Below are 22,654 nucleotides of genomic sequence, written 5' to 3' on the forward strand. Positions count from 1 at the left end.
CACACACACGTACTCTCACACACACACACACACGCACTCACACACACACACGCACTCATACATACACACACACACACACATGCAAGCGGACAAACACACACACACACTCCCACACATACGCACTCACTCACACACGTACTCACTCTCACACACACACACGCACACACACGCACACACTCATGCACACACGCACGCATTCACATACACACACACACTCACGCACGCACTCACACACACATGCACGTACGCACTCTCTCACACACACGCACGCGCTCACACACACTCGCTCACTCACACACACACGCACACACTCACAGACACACACACACGCAGGCACTCATACACACACTCGCTCACTCACATACATACGCAAGCACTCACACATACACGCAATCACTCACACACACACACACACACACACACACACACACACACACACACACACACACACACTCATACATACATACACACACATGCAAGCGGACAAGCACACACACACTTACACACACACGCACTCACACACAAACTCACACACACACACACATACACACTCACACACACACGCATGCATTCACGCACGCACTCACACATGCACATAAGCACTCTCACACACACACACACACTCGCTCACTCACACACATACGCAAGCACTCACACACACCGCAAGCACTCACACACACACGCGTACTCTCACACACATGCACTCACACACACACACACACACTCATACATACACACACACACACATATGCAAGCGGACACACACACACACACACACTCACACTCACACACACACGCACTCCCACACATACGCACTCACTCTCACACGCACACTCACGCACATACGCACGCATTCACATACACACGCAAGCACTCACACACACACACGTACTCTCACACACATACACTCACGCACACACACACACACTCATACATACACACACACACATGCAAGCGGACACACACACACACACGCACACACACAAACACACACTTACACACACATGCACTCACGCACACACTCAAACATGCACGCACTCACACACGCACTCACTCACACACTCACACATGCATTCATGCGTGCACTCACACATGCACATACGCACTCTCACACACACACGCACTCACACACACACACACACGCACGCGCTCACACACACTTGCTCACTCACACACGCACTCACACACACACACACACACACTCACGCACGCACTCACACATGCTCGCACTCACACACGCACTCACACATGCACGTACGCACTCTCACACACCCGCACACGTGCTCTCACACTCACACAGCTCCTCCTGGCACTTTAGAGGAAACCCTCCTGTCTGGGAATAATCCTCATTCATAGAGCCCACCTGCTCTTCCTCATAGGGAACCTCGTCATACATCCTGGAGTCAGAGGAAGTGCTACTAGCAGATGTGGCCCACCTGAGAGAGAGAGAGAGAGAGAGAGAGAGAGAGAGAGAGAGAGAGAGAGAGAGAGAGAGAGAGAGAGAGAGAGAGAGAGAGAGAGAGAGAGAGAGAGAGGGGAGGGGATTGAGAAACAAGTGGGAGATTGTGAAATGTGAGACTGAAACATTTGACAAACGAGTCATCCCACCATTCTCTCTCCCTCTTTATCTCTCTCTCTCTCTCTCTCTCTCTCTCTCTCTCTCTGACTCACAGGAAAGAGTGTCGCGCGGCATCTCTGATGTTAGCGATGGTTTCCACATCAACATAGTCGTAGTGTAGTGACTCTGGATCTGTGGCTGTACCTGTCTCTGCCAGCAGAACACCCAGCCATCGCCCCAAATCCTCAGAACTACACGCCTACAGGGGGAAGGGCAGATGGGGTGGGGAGAGGGAGGGAGATGGAGAGAGAGAGCGATTAAGCAAGAGAGCGAGAGAGAGAAATAGAGAGGTAATGATCAGATTAGACAGATCTATTATACAAACATTCTGACATTTACCAGCACATGGAAAAGACATGAGTCTGTATTCTAAATTGCTAAACTTCTTGAAGTACTGTATTGCAATGTATGGTGCCATGAAATGTATCCCGTATTGTTGCATGTACAGTATTATACCTCCAATGCAGCCACCTCTGTGCCTCCCTTCAGTATCCTGAGGGTGAAGGGGTGTTTGGTGCCCAGTCCTGGGAACACCTCACACCCATGGAGGGGTAGAGGGGCCAGGGAGGGCCGGGGGTCTCCTCTGTCAGGGTGGAAGTAGAGAGAACCCTGACGCACACAACACCACTGGTCCCGCCATACCTGACTCACCAACACAGACAGGTAGCCTAGGGAGGAGAGGTGGAGAGGAAAGGAGGGTGAGAGGAAGGGAGAGAGGAGAGGACTGCATAAGGAACGGTTTGGATATCATTGCTGTTATCAATAGGTTATTGTCATATTTAATACATTTAGCTTAATTGTTTGTGTGCGTAAGTATGTGGAAAGCTTTCAGAGAGAGAGAGAGATAGATAGAAAGAGAGAGGATATGGAATAGTTCAGGGAAGGAGTGAGAGGTGAGATGGAGGAGGAGTGGAGGGGGTGTTCTACCTCGTCGAGGGTCTGTGTCTAAGGAGGCGGGGGCGTCGCCCGGTAGGAGGTGCTTCCTCTTGGAGAAACTGATGATACGTGTTATCTTACGACCTGCTGCTAGAGCCCCCCGCTTCACCTTACCTACACACACACGCACGCACGCACGCACACGCACACGCACACGCACACACACACACACAAACACACGCGCACACACACACACACACACACGCGCACACACACACGCACGCACGCACACACACACACACAAACACACGCGCACACACGCACACACACACATGCACACACACACACGCACAGACACACACACACGCCCCCACGCACACACCAAAACATACACGAACACACACAAACACATACAAACACACACTGAATAATAAGTAAAAGTTATATATACATCTCCATGTTAGCATCCAAAGCAACAGTTTCTCACCCTTCTCTCTGTTTCCCTGGTATTCTCTCCTGTAGTCCACTCCCACACTCTCTGGGTCTGCCATAGTCTTCTCACCAGACAGCCGCTGAGAGACAGAGTGGGGAACATAATAACAGTTTGTCATTCAACAGGAAACACAAACACCCAATGTTGAATCAATTCCACCCATCCTCCTCCCTTTCCCTTCCCTATCTCTCCTGAAGAGAGAGAAAGGAGAGAGAGAGAGAGAGAGGGACGAGAGAGGAGAGAGAGAGAGAGAGAGCGATAGGAGAGAGAGAGAAAGGAGAGAGAGAGAGAGAGAGAGAGAGAGAGAGAGAGAGAGAGAGAGAGAGAGAGAGAGGCCAATAGGGCTCTGGTCAAAAGTAGTCCACTATGTAGGATATAGGGTGCCATTTAGGATGTTACCCTAGACAAGTCCAGTTCTACTGGGCCAACAGATAAACACTGTGACTGATGCTGATGTGTTGTTCTATTGTTCTGTTGTTATTCTGTTGTTCTGTTGTTATTCTGTTGTTCTGTTGTTATTCTGTTGTTCTGTTGTTATTCTGTTGTTCTGTTACTAATCAGTTGTTCTGTTGTTATTCTGTTGATCTGTTGTTTTTCTGTTGTTCTGTTGTTATTCTGTTGATCTGTTGTTATTCTGTTGTTCTGTTGTTATTCTGTTGTTCTGTTGTTATTCTGTTGTTCTGTTGTAATTCTGTTGTTCTGTTACTAATCAGTTGTTCTGTTGTTATTCTGTTGTTCTGTTGTTATTGTCACGCCCTGGTCTTAGTATTTTGTGTTTTCTTTATTAATTTGGTCAGGCCAGGGTGTGACATGGGTTTATTATGTGGTGTGTTTTGTCTTGGGTTTTTTGTAGGTATTGGGATTGTGGTATAGTGGGGTTATCTAGAATAGTCTATGGCTGTCTGGAGTGGTTCTCAATCAGAGGCAGGTGTTTATCGTTGTCTCTGATTGGGAACCATATTTAAGCAGCCATATTCTTTGAGTGTTTCGTGGGTGATTGTTCCTGTCTCTGTGTTAGTTTGCACCAGATAGGCTGTTTAGGTTTTCATGTTACGTTTCTTGTTTTGTATTGTTCGTGTTTATTCGTTTATTAAACATGTATCAAATTACCACGCTGCATTTTGGTCCTCCTGTCCTTCACCACAAGAAAACCGTAACAGTTATTCTGTTGTTCTGTTGTTATTCTGTTATTCCGTTGGTCTGTTGTTATTCCGTTGGTCTGTTGTTATTCCGTTGGTCTGTTATTCTGTTCGTCTGTTGTTATACTTTTGTTCTGGTCTTATTCGGATCTGTAATTATTCGGATCTGTAATTATTCGGATCTGTTGTTATTCTGTTGTTCTGTTGTTATTTTGTTCTGTTGTTATTCTGTTATTCTGTTGGTCTGTTGTTCTGTTAATATTATTTTGTCCAGTTGTTGTTCTGTAAATATTCTGTTGGTCTGCTGTTATTCTGTTGTTATCCTGTTGGTCTGTTGTTATTCTGTTGGTCTGTTGTTATTCTGTTATGTTATTATTCTGTTGTTCTGTTATTCTGTTGTTATTCTGTTGGTCTGTTGTTATTCTGTTGGTCTGTTGTTATTCTGTTGGTCTGTTGTTATTCTGTTATGTTATTATTCTGTTGTTCTGTTATTCTGTTGTTATTCTGTTATTCTGTTGTTATTCTGTTGTTCTGTTAATATTTTGTTCTGTTTTTATTCTGTTGTTCTGTTGTTTTTATGTGTTTCTGTTCTTATTCTGCTGATCTGTTAGTATTATTTTGTCCAGTTGCTGTTCTGTAAATATTCTGTTGGTCTGCTGTTGTTCTGTTGGTCTGCTGTTATTCTGTTGTTATTCTGTTGTTCTGTTGTTCTGTTGTTATTCTGTTATTCTGTTGTTCTGTTGTTCTGTTGTTATTCTGTTGTTCTGTTGTTCTGTTGTTATTCTGTTGTTCTGTTGTTATTCTGTTGTTCTGTTGTTCTGTTGTTATTCTGTTGTTCTGTTATTATCCTGTTGTTCTGTTATTATCCTGTTGGTCTGTTGTTATTCTGTTGTTCTGTTGTTATTCTGTTCTGTTATTATCCTGTTGGTCTGTTGTTATTCTGTTGACATTCTGTTGTTATTCTGTTATGTTATTATTCTGTTGTTCTGTTAATATTTTGTTCTGTTTTTATTCTGTAGTTCTGTTGTTATTCTGTTGTTCTGTTGTTTTATTTTCTGTTGGTCTGTTGTTATTCTGTTGTTATTCTGTTATGTTATTATTCTGTTGATTTGTTAATATTTTGTTGTTCTGTTATCATTCTGTAGTTATGTTGTTATTCTGCTGATCTGTTATTATTCTTTTGTTCTGTTAATAATCTGTTGTTCTGTTTTTCTGTTCTTATTCTGTTGTTATGTTCTTATTCTGTTGTTCTGTTGTTCTGTTATTATTCTGTTCTGTAAATATTCGGTTGTTCTGTTATTCTTTTGTTCTGTTAATAATCTGTTGTTCTGTTTTTCTGTTCTTATTCTGTTGTTATGTTCTTATTCTGTTGTTCTGTTGTTCTGTTATTATTCTGTTCTGTAAATATTCGGTTGTTCTGTTATTATTCTGTTGTTCTGTTATTATTCTGTTAATATTTTGTCGTTCTGTTATTTTTCTGCTGTTCTGTTATTATTCTGTTGTTCTGTTATTTTTTTGTTGGTCTGTTATTATTCTGCTTTTCTGTTGTTATTCTCTTATTCTGTTATTATTCTGTTGTTCTGGTAATAATATTTTGTTCTGTTGTTATTCTGTTGTTCTGTTGTTTTCTGTTTTTCTGTTGTTATTCTCTTATTCTGTTATTATTCTGTTGTTCTGGTAATAATATTTTGTTCTGTTGTTATTCTGTTGTTCTGTTGTTTTCTGTTTTTCTGTTGTAATTCTGTTCGTTGTTTTTCTGTTTATGTTCTGTTGGTCTGTTATTATTCTGTTGTTCCGTTGGTCTGTTTTTTTCTTTTGTTCTGTTATTATTCTGTTCTGTTATTATTCTGTTCTGTTATTATTCTGTTCTGTTAGTATTCTGTTCTGTTAGTATTCTGTTTTTTGTTGTCCTCTCTGTGATAGGGGGCAGTATTTTCACGTCCGGATGAGAAGCGTGCCCAAAGTAATATGCCTGCTACTCAGGCCCAGAAGCTAGGATATGCATATGAGTAGTAGATTCGGATAGAAAACATTCTGAAGTTTCTAAAAGTGTTTGAATAATGTCTGTGAGTATAACAGAACTGATTTGGCAGGTGAAACCCCGAGCACAATCCATCCAGGGAAAATGTTTTTTGAGGTCAATCTGTTTTCCATTATTTTTCTATGGCAAGCCCATTTTAATAGAAATATGCTTGCAGTTCCTATGGCATCCACTAGATGTCAACTGTCAACAGTGTTTAGAAATTGATTGATGTTTTTCCTTTGAGTAATGAAGAAGTAGCGCTTTCCTTTCTGGGAGTATAGCCAAGTGGACTCTTTCGTTTGGGCGCTCGCTCCACTTTCATTTTATCCGCTTTTGAACAGTTTATCCTGTCTTAAATTTTAGCGAATATTTACATTTTAAAATATCTAAAGTTGGATTGGGAAAGTTGTTTGAAATGTTTGGACCAAGATTACAGGTAATTTATTAGATGATTTGTTGTCATGTTGGGCGATTTGGAACCGGTGTTTTTCTGAATCAAACGCGCCAAATAAATTGACATTTTGGGGAGATATCGACGGAATTAATCGAACAAAATGACCATTTGTGATGTTTATGGGACATATTGGAGTGCCAAAGGAAGAAGATCTTCAAAGGTGAGGCATGAATTATATCGTTATTTCTGAGTTTTGTGTCGCGCCTGGCGGGTTTAAATATGACTGTCATGTATTTATTTGATGGGGTGCTGTCCTTAGATAATATCATGGTTTGCTTTCGCCGTAAAGCCTTTTTGAAATCTGACATGGTGGCTGGATTAACAAGTAGTTAAGCTTCATTTTGGTGTATTGCACTTGTGATTGTATTAAAATGAAATATTTCCAATAAATGAATTTTAATTTGGCTCTCTGCCATTTCACCGGATGTTGTCAAATCGATCCCGTTAACGGGATTTGATCCATTAGAAGTTATTCTGTTCTGTGTTCTGTTATTATTCTGTTATTCTGTTGTTAGTCTGTTGTTCTGTAATTATTATGTTGTTCTTTTGTTATTATGTTGTTCTGTGATTATTCGGTAATTCTGTTCTGTTATTATTATGTTGTTCTGTTATTATTCTGTTATTATGTTCTGTTCTTATTCTGTTGTTCTGTTCTTATTCTGTTGTTCTGTTCTTATTCTGTTGTTCTTTTATATTTCTGTGTTCCGAGTTATTCTGTTCTGTTTTTCTAAAATATTATTTTGGTCTGTTCTTCTGTTGTTATTCTGTTGTTCTGTTATTATTCTGTTGGTCTGTGTTTAGGCTATGGGTTCTATTGGGTTTAACACACACTGACTCTAATATAATCTCTCACCGACTAGTTTTACACACACTGACTCTATTGTAACCGCTCCCTGACTCTATTGTTACACACACTGACTCTATTGTAACACACACTGACTCTAGTATTATACACACTGACTCTAGTATTATACACACTGACTCTAGTATTATACACACTGACTCTAGTGTTATACACACTGACTCTAGTGTTATACACACTGACTCTAGTGTACAACACACACTGACTCTAGTGTACAACACACACTGACTCTAGTGTACAACACACACTGACTCTAGTGTTATACACAATGACTCTAGTGTACAACACACACTGACTCTAGTGTTATACACACTGACTCTAGTGTACAACACACACTGACTCTAGTGTACAACACACACACACCTTGTCCAGCTCAGTCTTTCTGGGCATCATGGGAGAAGTGGGCTCTTCTGGTCCTTTTCCCTGACTAACTTTATGGACCACCTGAGAACACACACACACACACACACACACACACACACACACACACACACACACACACACACACACACACACACACACACACACACACACACACACACACACACACACACAGAGATAAGGAAGGGAAAGTATGTGTGTGACAGAATGTGTGTTTGCATAGGTCAAATCAAATCAAAATTGATTTGTCACGTGCGCCAAATACAACAGGTTACAGTGAAATGCTTACTTACAGGCTCTAACCAATAGTGCAAAACAGATGTTAGGTGAACAATAGGTAAGTAAAGAAATAAAACAACAGTAAAAACACAGGCTGTATACAGTAGCGAGGCTGTATACAGTAGCGAGGCTATAAAAGTAGCGAGGCTACAAACAGACACCAGTTAGTCAGGCTGATTGAGGTAGTATGTAGATATGGTTAAAGTGACTACGCATATATGATGAACAGAGAATAGCAGAAGCGTAAAAAGAGGGGTTGCCGGGTGGTGGGACACAATACAGATAGCCCGGTTAGCCAATGTGCGGGAGCACTGGTTGGTCAGCCCAATTGAGGTAGTATGTACATGAATGTATAGTTAAAGTCACTATGCATATATGATAAACAGAGAGTAGCAGCAGCGTAAAAAATAGGGGTTTGGGGGGGGTCACACAATGCAAATAGTCCGGGTAGCCATTTAATTGGCTGTTCAGGAGTCTTATGGTTTGGTGGTAAAAACTGTTGAGAAGCCTTTTGTCCTAGACTTGGCACTCCGGTACCGCTTACCATGTGATAGTAGAGAGAACAGTCTATGACTGGGGTGCCTGGGGTCTTTGACAATTTTTAGGGCTTTCCTCTGACACCGCCTGGTGTAGAGGTCCTGGATGGCAGGCAGCTTAGCCCCAGCGATGTGCTGGGCCATATGCATTAGCCTCTGTAGTGCCTTGCGGTCAGAGGCCGAGCAAATGCCGTACCAGGCAGTGATGCAACCAGTCAGGATGCTCTCGATGTTGCAGCTGTAGAAACCTTTGAGGATCTCGGTACCCATGACAAATCTTTTTAGTTTCCTGGGGGGGAATAGGCTTTGTCGTGCCCTCTTCACGACTGTCTTGGTGTGTTTGGATCACTCTAGTTTGTTGTTGATGTGGACACCAAGGAACTTGAAGCTCTCAACCTGCTCCACTACAGACCCGTCGATGAGAATGGGGGCGTGCTCGGTCCTCTTTTTCCTGTAGTCCACGATCATCTCCTTTGTCTTGGTTACATTGAGGGATAGGTTGTTATTCTGGCACCACCAAGCCAGGTTTCTGACCTCCTCCCTATAGGCTGTCTCGTCATTGTCTGTGATCAGGCCCACCACTGTTGTGTCGTCTGCAAACTTCATGATGGTGTTGGAGTCGTGCCTGGCCATGCAGTCGTGGGTGAACTGGGAGTACAGAAGGGGACTGAGCACGCACCCTTGGAGAGCTCCAGTGTTGAGGATCAACATGGCAGATGTGTTGCTACCAACCCTCACCACCTGGGGGCGGCCCACAGGAAGTCCATGATCCAGTTTTAGAGGCAGGTGTTTAGTCCCAGGATCCTTAGCTTAGTGATGAGCTTTGAGGGTACTATGGTGTTGAACGCTAAGCTGTACTCAATGAATAGCATTCTCACATAAGTGATCCTTTTGTCCAGGTGGGAAAGGGCAGTGTGGAGTGCAATAGAGATTGCATCATCTGTGGATCTGTTTGGTTGAGCCATTACCAACCTTTCAAAGCACTTCATGGCTACGAACGTGGGTGCATGCATTTGTGTGTTGTGTGTGTTTTGTCCTCACCCTGAGCCACCTGTGTGCCTGCTCCCTACTCTGCACAGCCAAGACCAGAGCCTCTCCACTGGGTGGAGTGAACCTCAGCTCATGTCTCTTCCTGCGTCCATCTTTAGGGGCGTAGACCACAGTGCACTGGAGCAAGGGCAGGTCAAAATATGGGGACACGTCCTTAGAGCTCTTATAGCACTGGAGGAGAGAACACAGGAGTTAAGGATTGTGTGTGTGTGTGTGTGTGTGTGTGTGTGTGTGTGTGTGTGTACCTGTAGCCTGTTGTCCCGTATGACAGTCAGTTGCTTAGCCCACTGTCCGAAGCGTTTCTTTCGCAGCAGGAAGGCACAGATCCTACAGTCCCTGGCAGGGAGCATCGAGCTCTCATCACTAGGCCACTGGTGGGTCAGCCTGGACCTTGGCCCTGCTCCCCTTTCCTCTTCATCTTCCTCATACGACTCATAGGAACTACTCAGAGCATCAGAGTCATTGTCTGGGGGGAGCAATACCAAGAAACTACAGTTAGACTGTGACCAATCAGAAGAAACTACAGTTAGTAGTTGGCTTGTCACCTAAAACCCTGACAAACTTTTACAGATGCACAATTGAGAGCATCCTGTCGGGCTGTATCACCGCTTGGTACGGCACCGCCCTCAACAGCAAGGCTCTCCAGAGGGTGGTGTGGTCTGCACAACACATCACCGGGGGCAAACTTCCTGCCTTCCAGGACACCTACAGCTCCCGATGTCACAGGAAGGCCAAAAAGATCATCAAGGACAAGAACCACCTGAGCCACGGCCTGTTCACCCCGCTACCATCCAGAATGTCGAGGTCAGTACAGGTGCATCAAAGCAGGGACCGAGAGACTGAAAACAGCTTCCATCTCAAGGCCATCAGACTGCTAAACAGCAATCACTAACTCAGAGGCTGCTGCCTACATAGAGACTCACTAGTCACTTTAAACAATGCCACCTTAATAATGTTTACCTATCATACATTACTCATCTCATATGTATCTACTCCATCTTATACAATCCATTGCATCTTGCCTATGCAATTCGGCCATCGCTCAACCATATATTTACATGGACATATTCTTATTCCATCCCTTTAGATGAGTGTGTATTAGGTAGTTGTTGGGGAACTGTTAGAATACTTGTTAAATATTACTGCACTGTTGGAACTAGAAGCACAAGCATTTCGCTACACTCGCATTAACATCTGCTAACCATGTGTATGTGATCAATAACATTTTATTTGATTTAGACTGAGACCAAAAGAAGAAACTACAGACTGAGACCAATAAACTACAGTTAGACTGAGCCCGATCAGAAGAATCTTCAGTTAGACTGAGCCCAATCAGAATAATATTCAGTTAGACTGAGACCAAATCAGAAGAAACTACAGTTTGACTGAGACCAATAAACTACAGTTAGACTGAGACCAATCAGATTAAACTACAGTTAGACTGAGACCAATAAACTGCAGTTAGACTGAGCCCGATCAGAAGAATCCTCAGTTAGACTGAGACCAAATCAGAAGAAACTACAGTTAGACTGAGACCAATAAACTACAGTTAGACTGAGCCCGATCAGAAGAAACTACAATTAGACTGAGACCAATAAACTACAGTTAGACTGAGACCAATCAGAAGAAACTACAGTTAGACTGAGACCAATCAGAAGAAACTACAGTTAGACTGAGACCAAGAAAATACAGTTGGACTGAGACCAATCAGAAGAAACTACAGATTAAACTACAGTTAGACTGAGACGAATAAACTACAGTTACACAGAACCCAAACTGGTTGCGCGCGTGCGCCATTGTGCATACATTTATTTTGTCCCCCCACACCAAACGTGATCACGACACGCAGGTTAATATATCAAAACAAACTCTGAACCAATTATATTAATTTGTGGACAGGTTGAAAAGCATTAAACATGTATGGCAATTTAGCTAGCTAGCTTGAACTTGCTAGCTAATTTGTCCAATTCAGATAGCTTGCTGTTGCTAGCTAATTTGTCATGGGATATGAACATTGATTTGTTATTTTACCTGAAATGCACAAGGTCCTCTACTCCGACAATTAATCCACATATAAAACGGTCAACCAAATCGTTTCTAATCATCTCTCCTCCTTCCAGGCCTTTTCTTCTCTGGACTTTATAATGCGATTGGCAACTTTCATAAATTAGGTGCATTACCGCCACTGACCTCGTTCGTCTTTCAGTCACCCACGTGGGTATAACCAATGAGGAGGTGGCACGTGGGTACCTGCATCCATAAACCAATGAGGAGATGGGAGAGGCAGGACATGCAGTGCGATCTGCGTAACAACTAGAACTGACTTCTATTTTAGCCCTTGGCAATGCAGATGCTCGTTGGCGCGCGCAAGCAGTATGGGTGCAATAATTTAATAATATAGATTTCTTAATGTATTTTGCAACGCTCGCGCACACGACGTGAGCGGTGTAGTCAGCCTGTTAGACTGAGCCTAATCAGAATAAACTACAGTTAGAGTGAGACCAATCAAAGTAAACTACAGTTAGACTGAGACCAATCAGAGTAAACTACAGTTAGACTGAGACCAATCAGAGTAAACTACAGTTAGACTGAGGCCAATCAGAGTAAACTACAGTTAGACTGAGGCCATTCAGAGTAAACTACAGTTAGACTGAGACCAATCAGAATTGTAACGATGTGCGCTAAGAGTCAGGAAGAAGAATAAGAACACCTCCTCCCAGCTGCCCACTGCACTGAAGATAGGAAACACTGTCACCACTGATAAATCCACCATAATTGAGAATTTCAATAAGCATTTTTCTACGTCTGGCCATGCTTTCCACCTGGCTACTCCTACCCCGGTCAACAGCACTGCACCCCCAACAGCAACTCGCCCAAGCCTTCCCCATTTCTCCTTCTCCCAAATCCGTTCAGCTGATGTTCTGAAAGAGCTGCAAAATCTGGACCCCTACAAATCAGCCGGGCTAGACAATCTGGACCCTTTCTTTCTAAGATTATCTGCCGAAATTGTTGCCACCCCTATTACTAGCCTGTTCAACTTCTCTTTCGTGTCATCTGAGATTCCCAAAGATTGGAAAGCAGCTGCGGTCATCCCCCTCTTCAAAGGGGGGGACACTCTTGACCCAAACTGCTACAGACCTATATCTATCCTACCATGACTTTCTAAGGTCTTCGAAAGCCAAGTCAACAAACAGATTACCGACCATTTTGAATCTCACCATACCTTCTCTGCTATGCAATCTGGTTTCAGAGCTGGTCATGGGTGCACCTCAGCCACGCTCAAGGTCCTAAACGATATCTTAACCGCCATCGATAAGAAACATTACTGTGCAGCCGTATTCATTGATCTGGCCAAGGCTTTCGACTCTGTCAATCACCACATCCTCATCGGCAGACTCGACAGCCTTGGTTTCTCACATGATTGCCTCGCCTGGTTCACCAACTACTTCTCTGATAGAGTTCAGTGTGTCAAATCGGAGGGTCTGCTGTCCGGACCTCTGGCAGTCTCTATGGGGGTGCCACAGGGTTCAATTCTTGGACCGACTCTCTTCTCTGTATGCATCAACGAGGTCGCTCTTGCTGCTGGTGAGTCTCTGATCCACCTCTACGCAGACGACACCATTCTGTATACTTCTGGCCCTTCTTTGGACACTGTGTTAACAACCCTCCAGGCAAGCTTCAATGCCATACAACTCTCCTTCCGTGGCCTCCAATTGCTCTTAAATACAAGTAAAACTAAATGCATGCTCTTCAACCGATCGCTACCTGCACCTACCCGCCTGTCCACCATCACTACTCTGGACGGCTCTGACTTAGAATACGTGGACAACTACAAATACTTATGTGTCTGGTTAGACTGTAAACTCTCCTTCCAGACCCATATCAAACATTTCCAATCCAAAGTTAAATCTAGAATTGGCTTCCTATTTCGCAACAAAGCATCCTTCACTCATGCTGCCAAACATACCCTTGTAAAACTGACCATCCTACCAATCCTCGACTTTGGCGATGTCATTTACAAAATAGCCTCCAATACCCTACTCAACAAATTGGATTCAGTCTATCACAGTGCAATCCGTTTTGTCACCAAAGCCCCATATACTACCCACCATTGCGACCTGTACGCTCTCGTTGGCTGGCCCTCGCTTCATACTCGTCGCCAAACCCACTGGCTCCATGTCATCTACAAGACCCTGCTAGGTAAAGTCCCCCCTTATCTCAGCTCGCTGGTCACCATAGCATCTCCCACCTGTAGCACACGCTCCAGCAGGTATATCTCTCTAGTCACCCCCAAAACCAATTCTTTCTTTGGCCGCCTCTCCTTCCAGTTCTCTGCTACCAATGACTGGAACGAACTACAAACATCTCTGAAACTGGAAACACTTATCTCCCTCACTAGCTTTAAGCACCAACTGTCAGAGCAGCTCACAGATTACTGCACCTGTACATAGCGCACCTATAATTTAGCCCAAACAACTACCTCTTTCCCAACTGTATTTAATTAATTTAATTATTTTGCTCCTTTGCACCCCATTATTTTTATTTCTACCTTGCACATTCTCCCATTGCAAAACTACCATTCCAGTGTTTTACTTGCTATATTGTATTTACTTTGCCACCATGGCCCTTTTTGCCTTTACCTCCTTTCTCACCTCATTTGCTCACATTGTATATAGACTTGTTTATACTGTATTATTGACTGTATGTTTGTTTTACTCCATGTGTAACTCTGTGTCGTTGTATCTTTCGAACTGCTTTGCTTTATCTTGGCCAGGTCGCAATTGTAAATGAGAACTTGTTCTCAACTTGCCTACCTGGTTAAATAAAGGTGAAATAAATAAATAAAAAAGAAAGTTCAGGGAGTGAGTGATTTAATAAATAAATACAACTTAATACAAAAATAAGAAACACGAACAACGCGCAGAACTGACACAGAAACAGAAACAATGACGACTGGGGAAGAAGAGTCCAGGTGAGTGTCATCACAAATGCGCGTAACGCCGGTGACAAAACAAATGACCTAGAGGCCGGAGAGGGAGCACACTTGACAGTACCCCCTCCCCGACACTCCAGCGAGGCTCCAGCCGCAGGACGCCACAGGACGCCAACCAATATGACGATCCCGGTGATCAGGCACGGACCGGTCACCTATGCTAAGGCAGGAACCTGTCGGTCTGGCTAAGGCACGGGAGCATGATGACCTAGAGTGCCGGAGAGAAAGCAAACATGACAGTAGCCCCTTCCCGGAGCGTTCGGCTTCAGCCGCAGGATGCCAACCACAGGGACGATCCGGAGATTCGGAGCGGACCGGTCGCCTCCGGAAACCTGATGAACCGGCTTAGTCATGGGAGCCTATCCAGCTGAGACCTCCCCGGTTGTCTTGGCTGAGGCACGGGAATCTGTTCATCCAGCTTAGGCATGGCAGCCTATCCAAACAACTGAGGCATGGGAGCCTACAAACCGGCTGAGGCCTCCCAGGTAGCTCTACTCCAACACCCGAACCCGACATCACCCCACCCAAAAAAGAAATACTCCCTGATACTTCCTTTTGCTGAGTCATCATTCTGTTACAATGTGCGCTGAGAGTCGGGAAGCAAGTTCAGGGAGTGAGTGTTTTAATAAATAAAAACAACATAATACAAAAATAAGAAACACAAACAACGCACAGAACTGACACAGAAACAATGACGACTGGAGAAGAAACCAAAGGGAGTGACATATAAGGGGCAGGTAAACAAGGAGGTGATGGAGTCCAGGTGAGTGTCTGGTGAGAAGTGTGCACCATAAACGAGCAGCCTGGTGACCTAGAGGCCGGAGAGGGAGCACACACGACAAGAATGAACTATAGTTAGACTGAGACCAATAAACTACAGCTAGACTGAGACCAATCAGAATAAACTACAGTTAGACTGAGACCAATAAACTACAGCTAGACTGAGACCAATCAGAATAAACTACAGTTAGACTGAGACCAATCAGAAGAAGCTACAGTTAGACTGAGACCAATCAGAAGAAGCTACAGTTAGACTGAGACCAATCAGAAGAAACTACAGTTAGACTGAGACCAATAAACTACAGCTAGACTGAGACCAATAAACTACAGCTAGACTGAGACCAATCAGAAGAAACTACAGTTAGACTGAGACAATCAGAAGAAGCTACAGTTAGACTGAGACAATCAGAAGAAGCTACAGTTAGACTGAGACAATCAGAAGAAGCTACAGTTAGATTGAGACAATCAGAAGAAGCTACAGTTAGACTGAGTTGTTGTCTGTGTTAAGGGATGAAACTTCTTCAAAATATATTTAGGAGTGAAATGTTGACACGTTTCTCTCTTTTTTTGTGTGAATTATAGCTCAGAAGTTCACTCTTGATTGTAGAAAAGATACACACACACACACACACACATTCTGTACGTCTGCACATGTTTCTGACGAAGAACAGAACGTCAATGTTACCCTGAAAAAGGAGTTGTAACCACACAGACCAGAAGCTATGTACCTGGTCTCGTTGTGGTACTGTAGGATATGTTTTCTACAACGTTTGACTCACAGGAGTTGTTGCGTTGCCTTCCGTTGATGCAGGTAGAAGGAGAGTTGTTGTCTGCATCCTCATAGTAACCATCCTCTATGGAGTTAGGAGGGCTGGAGCTCCCACGTGTGGTGATGTACTCTGGCTGCTTGCCAGGGCTGAGAGGTACTGCCTCTTCATAGTAAGCCTCAGGATGGGGGGTGGTGGGCAGGGGAGGAGGGGTCTGTGATGAGTGGGGGGGAGAGGAGTCTGGACTGCTCTATAGGATAGGTAAACACAGATACTGCACTTAAATTACATATCACACACCAACATGTAACCATATATATATGTATATATATATAGATTAATCCCTCGCACGTATGCACACACATACATACACACACCACACAAATATTGTGCAAAGCTAGGTCAGTTGGTAAATATGTGTAGAATGGGACTAGACAGGAGACGCTCCACACCAGCTTGACGGATGAGCTCTGAGAGCACTATGAGGGGATCATCTAACACTATGGAGGATCATCTAACACTATGGGATCATCTAACACCATGGAGGATCATCTAACACCATGGAGGATCATCTAACAATCTAACACCATGGAGGATCATCTAACACCATGGAAGATCATCTAACACTATGGAGGATCATCTAACACTATGGAGGATCATCTAACACTATGGAGGATCATCTAACACCATGGAGGATCATCTAACACTATGGAGGATCATCTAACACTATGGAGGATCATCTAACACCATGGAGGATCATCTGACACTATGGAGGATCATCTAACACCTTGGACGATCATCTAACACCTTGGACAAACATCTAACACCATGGATGATCATCTAACACCTTGGACGATCATCTAACACCATGGATGATCATCTTACACTATGGAGGATCATCTAACACCATGGAGGATCATCTAACACCATGGAGGATCATCTAACACCATGGAGGATCATCTAACACCATGGACGATCATCTAACACTATGGAGGATCATCTAACACTATGGTTCTGGAGTGGGATCATCTAATACTAGGGGGGTTCATCTAACAGTAGACAGAGAGCAGTGTGGGGGATCATCTAACTCCCGAAGATAGATCAACAGATACAAGCATGTGTGCACAGAAAATCCTCTGCCCATCAATGTCTTTCTCTGTATCTCTCTCTTTGTGTCTCTATCTCTCACTGGGGAGCTGTAGCAGGTCTCAGAGGAGACTGATGTGCTGATAGTGACTGACAGCTTGAGGGACAGTCTTGTTATAACTACCCTGCATCGAGAGCAAGAGAGAGAGAGAGAGAGAGAGAGAGAGAGGATTTATTATATTATAAATATGATATATTTATATAAATTTATGCTTATTTATTTTATCTTGTGTCCTTTAGCCATTTGTACATTGTTAGAACACTGTATATATATATAATATGACATTTGTAATGTCTTTACTGTTTTGAAACTTCTGTATGTGTAATGTTTACTGTTAATTTTTGTTGTTTTTCACTTTATATATTCACTTTGTATGTTGTCTACCTCACTTTGGCAATGTTAACACATGTTTCCCATGCCAATAAAGCCCTTGAATTGAATTGAATTGAGAGAGAGTCCAGAACCAATTCAATTCAAGGGGCTTTATTGGCATGGGAAACGTATGTTAACATTGCCAAAGCAAGTGAAGTAGATCATATACAAAAGTGAAATATACAAAAAAAATGAACAGTAAACATTAAACTCATAGAAGTTCCACAATAATAAAGACATTACAAATGTCACATTATGTATATATGCACTGTTGTAACAATGTGCAAATCTTAAAGTACAAAATGGAAAATAAATAAACATAAATATGGGTTGTAACCAAGTGTATTGTCCTGTTGTCACATCTTTCTTACTGCCACACCTCTCTGTCATCTCCTCTTACTGCATTATCTCTCTGTCATCTCCTCTTACTGCATTATCTCTCTGTCATCTCCTCTTACTGCATTATCTCTCTGTCATCTCCTCTTACTGCCATACCTCTCTGTCATCTCCTCTTACTGCATTATCTCTCTGTCATCTCCTCTTACTGCATTATCTCTCTGTCATCTCCTCTTACTGCCACACCTCTCTGTCATCTCCTCTTACTGCATTATCTCTCTGTCATCTCCTCTTACTGCCACACCTCTCTGTCAACTCCTCTTACTGCCACACCTCTCTGTCATCTCCTCTTACTGCCACACCTCTCTGTCATCTCCTCTTACTGCCACACCTCTCTGTCATCTCCTCTTACTGCCACACCTCTCTGTCATCTCCTCTTACTGCCATACCTGTCTGTCATCTCCTCTTACTGCCATACCTCGCTGTCATCTCCTCTTACTGTCATACCTCTCTGTCATCTCATCTTACTGCCATACCTCTCTGTCATCTCCTCTTACTGCCATACCTCTCTGTCATCTCCTCTTACTGCCATACCTCTCTGTCATCTCCTCTTACTGCCACACCTGTCTGTCATCTCCTCTTACTGCCATACCTCGCTGTCATCTCCTCTTACTGTCATACCTCTCTGTCATCTCATCTTACTGCCATACCTCTCTGTCATCTCCTCCCACTGCCATACCTCTCTGTCATCTCCTCTTACTGCCATACCTCTCTGTCATCTCCTCTTACTGCCACACCTCTCTGTCATCTCCTCTTACTGCCACACCTCTCTGTCATCTCCTCTTACTGCCACACCTCTCTGTCATCTCCTCTTACTGCCACACCTCTCTGTCACCTCCTCTTACTGCCACACCTCTCTGTTTCATAGACACACAGAAAAACATGAACACACAGGAACGGTAACATGTGTGTTGTGTGTAGCTCACCTGTTTTAAGGCTGTTGTGTCATGTCTGTGTGTGTCAGTGTGTGTGTCCTGCTTCTGGTCCTTTGTCATGTCTTTCAGCTCCCCCATGTCACAGTCTGGACAGTGAGGTAGAAGACAGTTAAAGAGAAAGTTTGGGATTTTACAACTTGAAGTAAGGTGGCTGCACAACCTGAAAGTAGTCTATGGGCAAGGCGAAACTGCTGGAAAATCTTTAATGCCCTGCCTGTTCAAATAAAGTTAGTATCACTCCAAGAACCAAACTCACCAAGGGTCTCGAAGAGGGATTCCACAAAGCTGGTGCCGTGCCTGTAGATTGATTGGTTCATATACAAGTAGTCTGGTCCTGTCGCTGGGGGAAAGAAAACTAAACAATTAAACACACTTTCATCACCAGCTCATGTTGTTAGATCTGTGATGTATCTGTTGACTGTCTGTCTGTTCCTACCTGTCTGTACCTATCTGTCCCAGACCTGGGTCACTTCATCTGTATCTGTCTGTCTGTTCCTACCTGTCTGTACCTGTCTGTCCCAGTCCTGAGTCACTTCATCTGTATCTGTCTGTCTGTTCCTACCTGTCTGTACCTGTCTGTCCCAGACCTGGGTCACTTCATCTGTATCTGTCTGTCTGTTCCTACCTGTCTATACCTGTCTGTCTGTTCCTACCTGTCTGTCTGTTCCTACTTGTCTGTCCCAGACCTGAGTCACTTCATCTGTATCTGTCTGTCTGTTCCTACCTGTCTGTCTGTTCCTACCTGTCTGTACCTGTCTGTCCCAGACCTGAGTCACTTCATCTGTATCTGTCTGTCTGTTCCTACCTGTCTGTCTGTTCCTACCTGTCTGTACCTGTCTGTCCCAGACCTGAGTCACTTCATCTGTATCTGTCTGTCTGTTCCTACCTGTCTGTACCTGTCTGTCCCAGACCTGAGTCACTTCATCTGTATCTGTCTGTCTGTTCCTACCTGTCTGTCTGTTCCTACCTGTCTGTACCTGTCTGTCCCAGACCTGAGTCACTTCATCTGTATCTGTTGACTGTGTGTCTGTTCCTACCTGTCTGTACAAGACCTGGGTTCAGTTACTATTTGAAATCATTTCAACCATCTATCTGTGCTTGAATGAGTTTGCCGTCTTCCACCTGGAACTCTGGCAGACTAAAGCAAATGCTAAAAAGTATTTTAATTATTTCAAATAGTATTTGAATCCAGTTCTGATCTACAGTATACCTCTGCTTGTCTGCTACCTGTGGGCTGTAGCTGTCTGTCTGTCTGTAGTCTCCTACCTGTGAGCTGTAGGTGTCTGTCTGTCTGTAGTCTCCTACCTGTGGGCTGTAGGTGACTGTCTGTCTGTAGTTTTCTACCTGTGGGCTGTAGCTGTCTGTCTGTCTGTAGTTTCCTACCTGTGAGCTGTAGGTGTCTGTCTGTCTGTACTCTCCCACCTGTGGGCTGTAGGTGTCTGTCTGTACTCTCCCACCTGTGGTCTGTAGCTGTCTGTCTGTCTGTTGTCTCCTACCTGTGAGCTGTAGGTGTCTGTCTGTCTGTAGTCTCCTACCTGTGGGCTGTAGGTGACTGTCTGTCTGTAGTTTTCTACCTGTGGGGTGTAGCTGTCTGTCTGTAGGCTCCTACCTGTGGGCTGTAGGTGTCTGTCTGTCTGTAGTTTCCTATCTGTGGGCTGTAGCTGTTTGTCTATTGTGTGATACCTGTGGGCTGTAGCTGTCTGTCTGTAGTTTCCTACCTGTGGGCTGTAGCTGTCTGTCTGTAGTCTCCTACCTGTGGGCTGTAGCTGTCTGTCTGTATTCTCCTACCTGTGGGCTGTAGCTGTCTGTCTGTCTGTCTGTTTGTCTGTCGTTTCCTACCTGTGGGCTGTAGCTGTCTGTCTGTAGTCTCCTACCTGTGGGCCGTAGCTGTCTGTCTGTCTGTAGTTTCCTACCTGTGGGCTGTAGCTGTCTGTCTGTAGGTTCCTACCTGTGGGCTGTAACTGTCTGTCTGTAGACTCCTACCTGTGGGCTGTAGCTGTCTGTCTGTAGTCTCCTACCTGTGGGCTCTAGCTGTCTGTCTGTAGTCTCCTACCTGTGGGCTCTAGCTGTCTGTCTGTATCCTCCCACCTGTGGGCTGTAGCTGTCTGTCTGTAGTCTCCTACCTGTGGGCTGTAGCTGTCTGTCTGTAGTCTCCTACCTGCGGGCTGTAGCTGTCTGTCTGTAGTCTCCTACCTGTGGGCTGTAGCTATCTGTCTGTAGTATCCTACCTGTGGGCTGTAGCTGTCTGTCTGTAGTCTCCTACCTGTGGGCTGTAGCTGTCTGTCTGTAGTCTCCTACCTGTGGGCTGTAGCTCTCTGTCTGTAGGCTCCTACCTGTGGGCTGTAGATGTTTCAGAAGGTTCCTAACAGAGGTCTTCTTCTCCTCAGTTGGAGAGCTCAGAGTCTCGTGGTCCAGCAGCTTCAGCAGAACGTTGAGCTCCGTCACCAGGACCTCCATCGCTAAGGAAGAGGTCAGAGGTTAGAGATCAGAGGTTAAAGGTCAGGGAGGGAGAGGACAGAGGTCAATCGACCCAGCGTAAACAACCGCTGGGTGAGTGACAACTCTCTCTTTGTTACTGTCAACAAACACAGGCACGCATATCCATGCCTCTGTGTCTCTCTCTGATCCATCTCTGCCCCCCTCCCTTTATGCCTCTGTGTCTCTCTCTGATCCATCTCTGTCCCCCTCCCTTTATGCCTCTCTGTCTCTCTCTGGTCCATCTCTGCCCCCCTCCCTTCCTGCCTCTGTGTCTCTCTAAGGGATCTCTGTCTCTCTAAGGTATCTCTGTCTCTCTAAGGGATCTCTGTCTCTCTAAGGGATCTCTGTCTCTCTAAGGGATCTCTGTCCTCTAAGGGATCTCTGTCCTCTAAGGGATCTCTGTCTCTCTAATGTATCTCTGTATCTGTAAGGGATCTCTGTCTCTGTAAGGGATCTCTTTCTCTCTAATGGATCTCTGTCCTCTAAGGGATCTCTGTCTCTCTAATGGATCTCTGTATCTGTAAGGGATCTCTGTCTCTGTAAGGGATCTCTGTCTCTGTAATGGATCTCTGTCTCTCTAATGGATCTCTGTCTCTGTAAGGGATCTCTGTCTCTCTAAGGGATCTCTGTCTCTCTAAGGGATCTCTGTCTCTCTAAGGGATCTCTGTCCTCTAAGGGATCTCTGTCTCTCTAATGGATCTCTGTATCTGTAAGGGATCTCTGTCTCTGTAAGGGATCTCTGTCTCTCTAATGGATCTCTGTCTCTCTAATGGATCTCTGTCTCTCTAAGGGATCTCTGTCTCTCTAAGGGATCTCTGTCTCTCTAAGGGATCTCTGTCTTTCTAAGGGATCTCTGTCTCTCTAAGGGATCTCTGTCTCTCTAAGGGATCTCTATCTCTCTAAGGGATCTCTGTCTTTCTAAGGGATCTCTGTCTCTCTAAGGGATCTCTGTCTCTCTAATGGATCTGTCTCTGTAATGGATCTCTGTCTCTCTAAGGGATCTCTGTCTCTCTAAGGGATCTCTGTCTCTCTAATGTATCTCTGTATCTGTAAGGGATCTCTGTCTCTGTAAGGG

General features: G+C 44.3%; 1 protein-coding gene across 1 annotated transcript in view; it reads right to left on the reverse strand.

The window, feature by feature from the left end:
• Positions 1-21,558, reverse strand: part of LOC109885351 (actin filament-associated protein 1-like 1) — a 32,480-nt gene extending 10,922 nt beyond the window's left edge. Inside the window, exons 1-12 of the mRNA XM_031797629.1 lie at positions 21,435-21,558; positions 19,358-19,441; positions 19,093-19,187; positions 16,264-16,501; positions 9,957-10,177; positions 9,703-9,882; positions 7,829-7,909; positions 2,982-3,066; positions 2,546-2,668; positions 2,075-2,286; positions 1,672-1,817; positions 1,364-1,436 (exon numbers count right to left, since the gene is read on the reverse strand). Coding sequence (XP_031653489.1) covers positions 1,364-1,436; positions 1,672-1,817; positions 2,075-2,286; positions 2,546-2,668; positions 2,982-3,066; positions 7,829-7,909; positions 9,703-9,882; positions 9,957-10,177; positions 16,264-16,501; positions 19,093-19,187; positions 19,358-19,441; positions 21,435-21,558 — 1,662 coding nt within the window. The remainder of the gene's footprint in view (positions 1-1,363; positions 1,437-1,671; positions 1,818-2,074; positions 2,287-2,545; positions 2,669-2,981; positions 3,067-7,828; positions 7,910-9,702; positions 9,883-9,956; positions 10,178-16,263; positions 16,502-19,092; positions 19,188-19,357; positions 19,442-21,434) is intronic.
• Between the last annotated feature and the right edge of the window lie 1,096 nt (positions 21,559-22,654).

Source organism: Oncorhynchus kisutch, linkage group LG19, assembly GCF_002021735.2.
Source record: "Oncorhynchus kisutch isolate 150728-3 linkage group LG19, Okis_V2, whole genome shotgun sequence".
Lineage (NCBI taxonomy): Eukaryota > Metazoa > Chordata > Actinopteri > Salmoniformes > Salmonidae > Oncorhynchus > Oncorhynchus kisutch.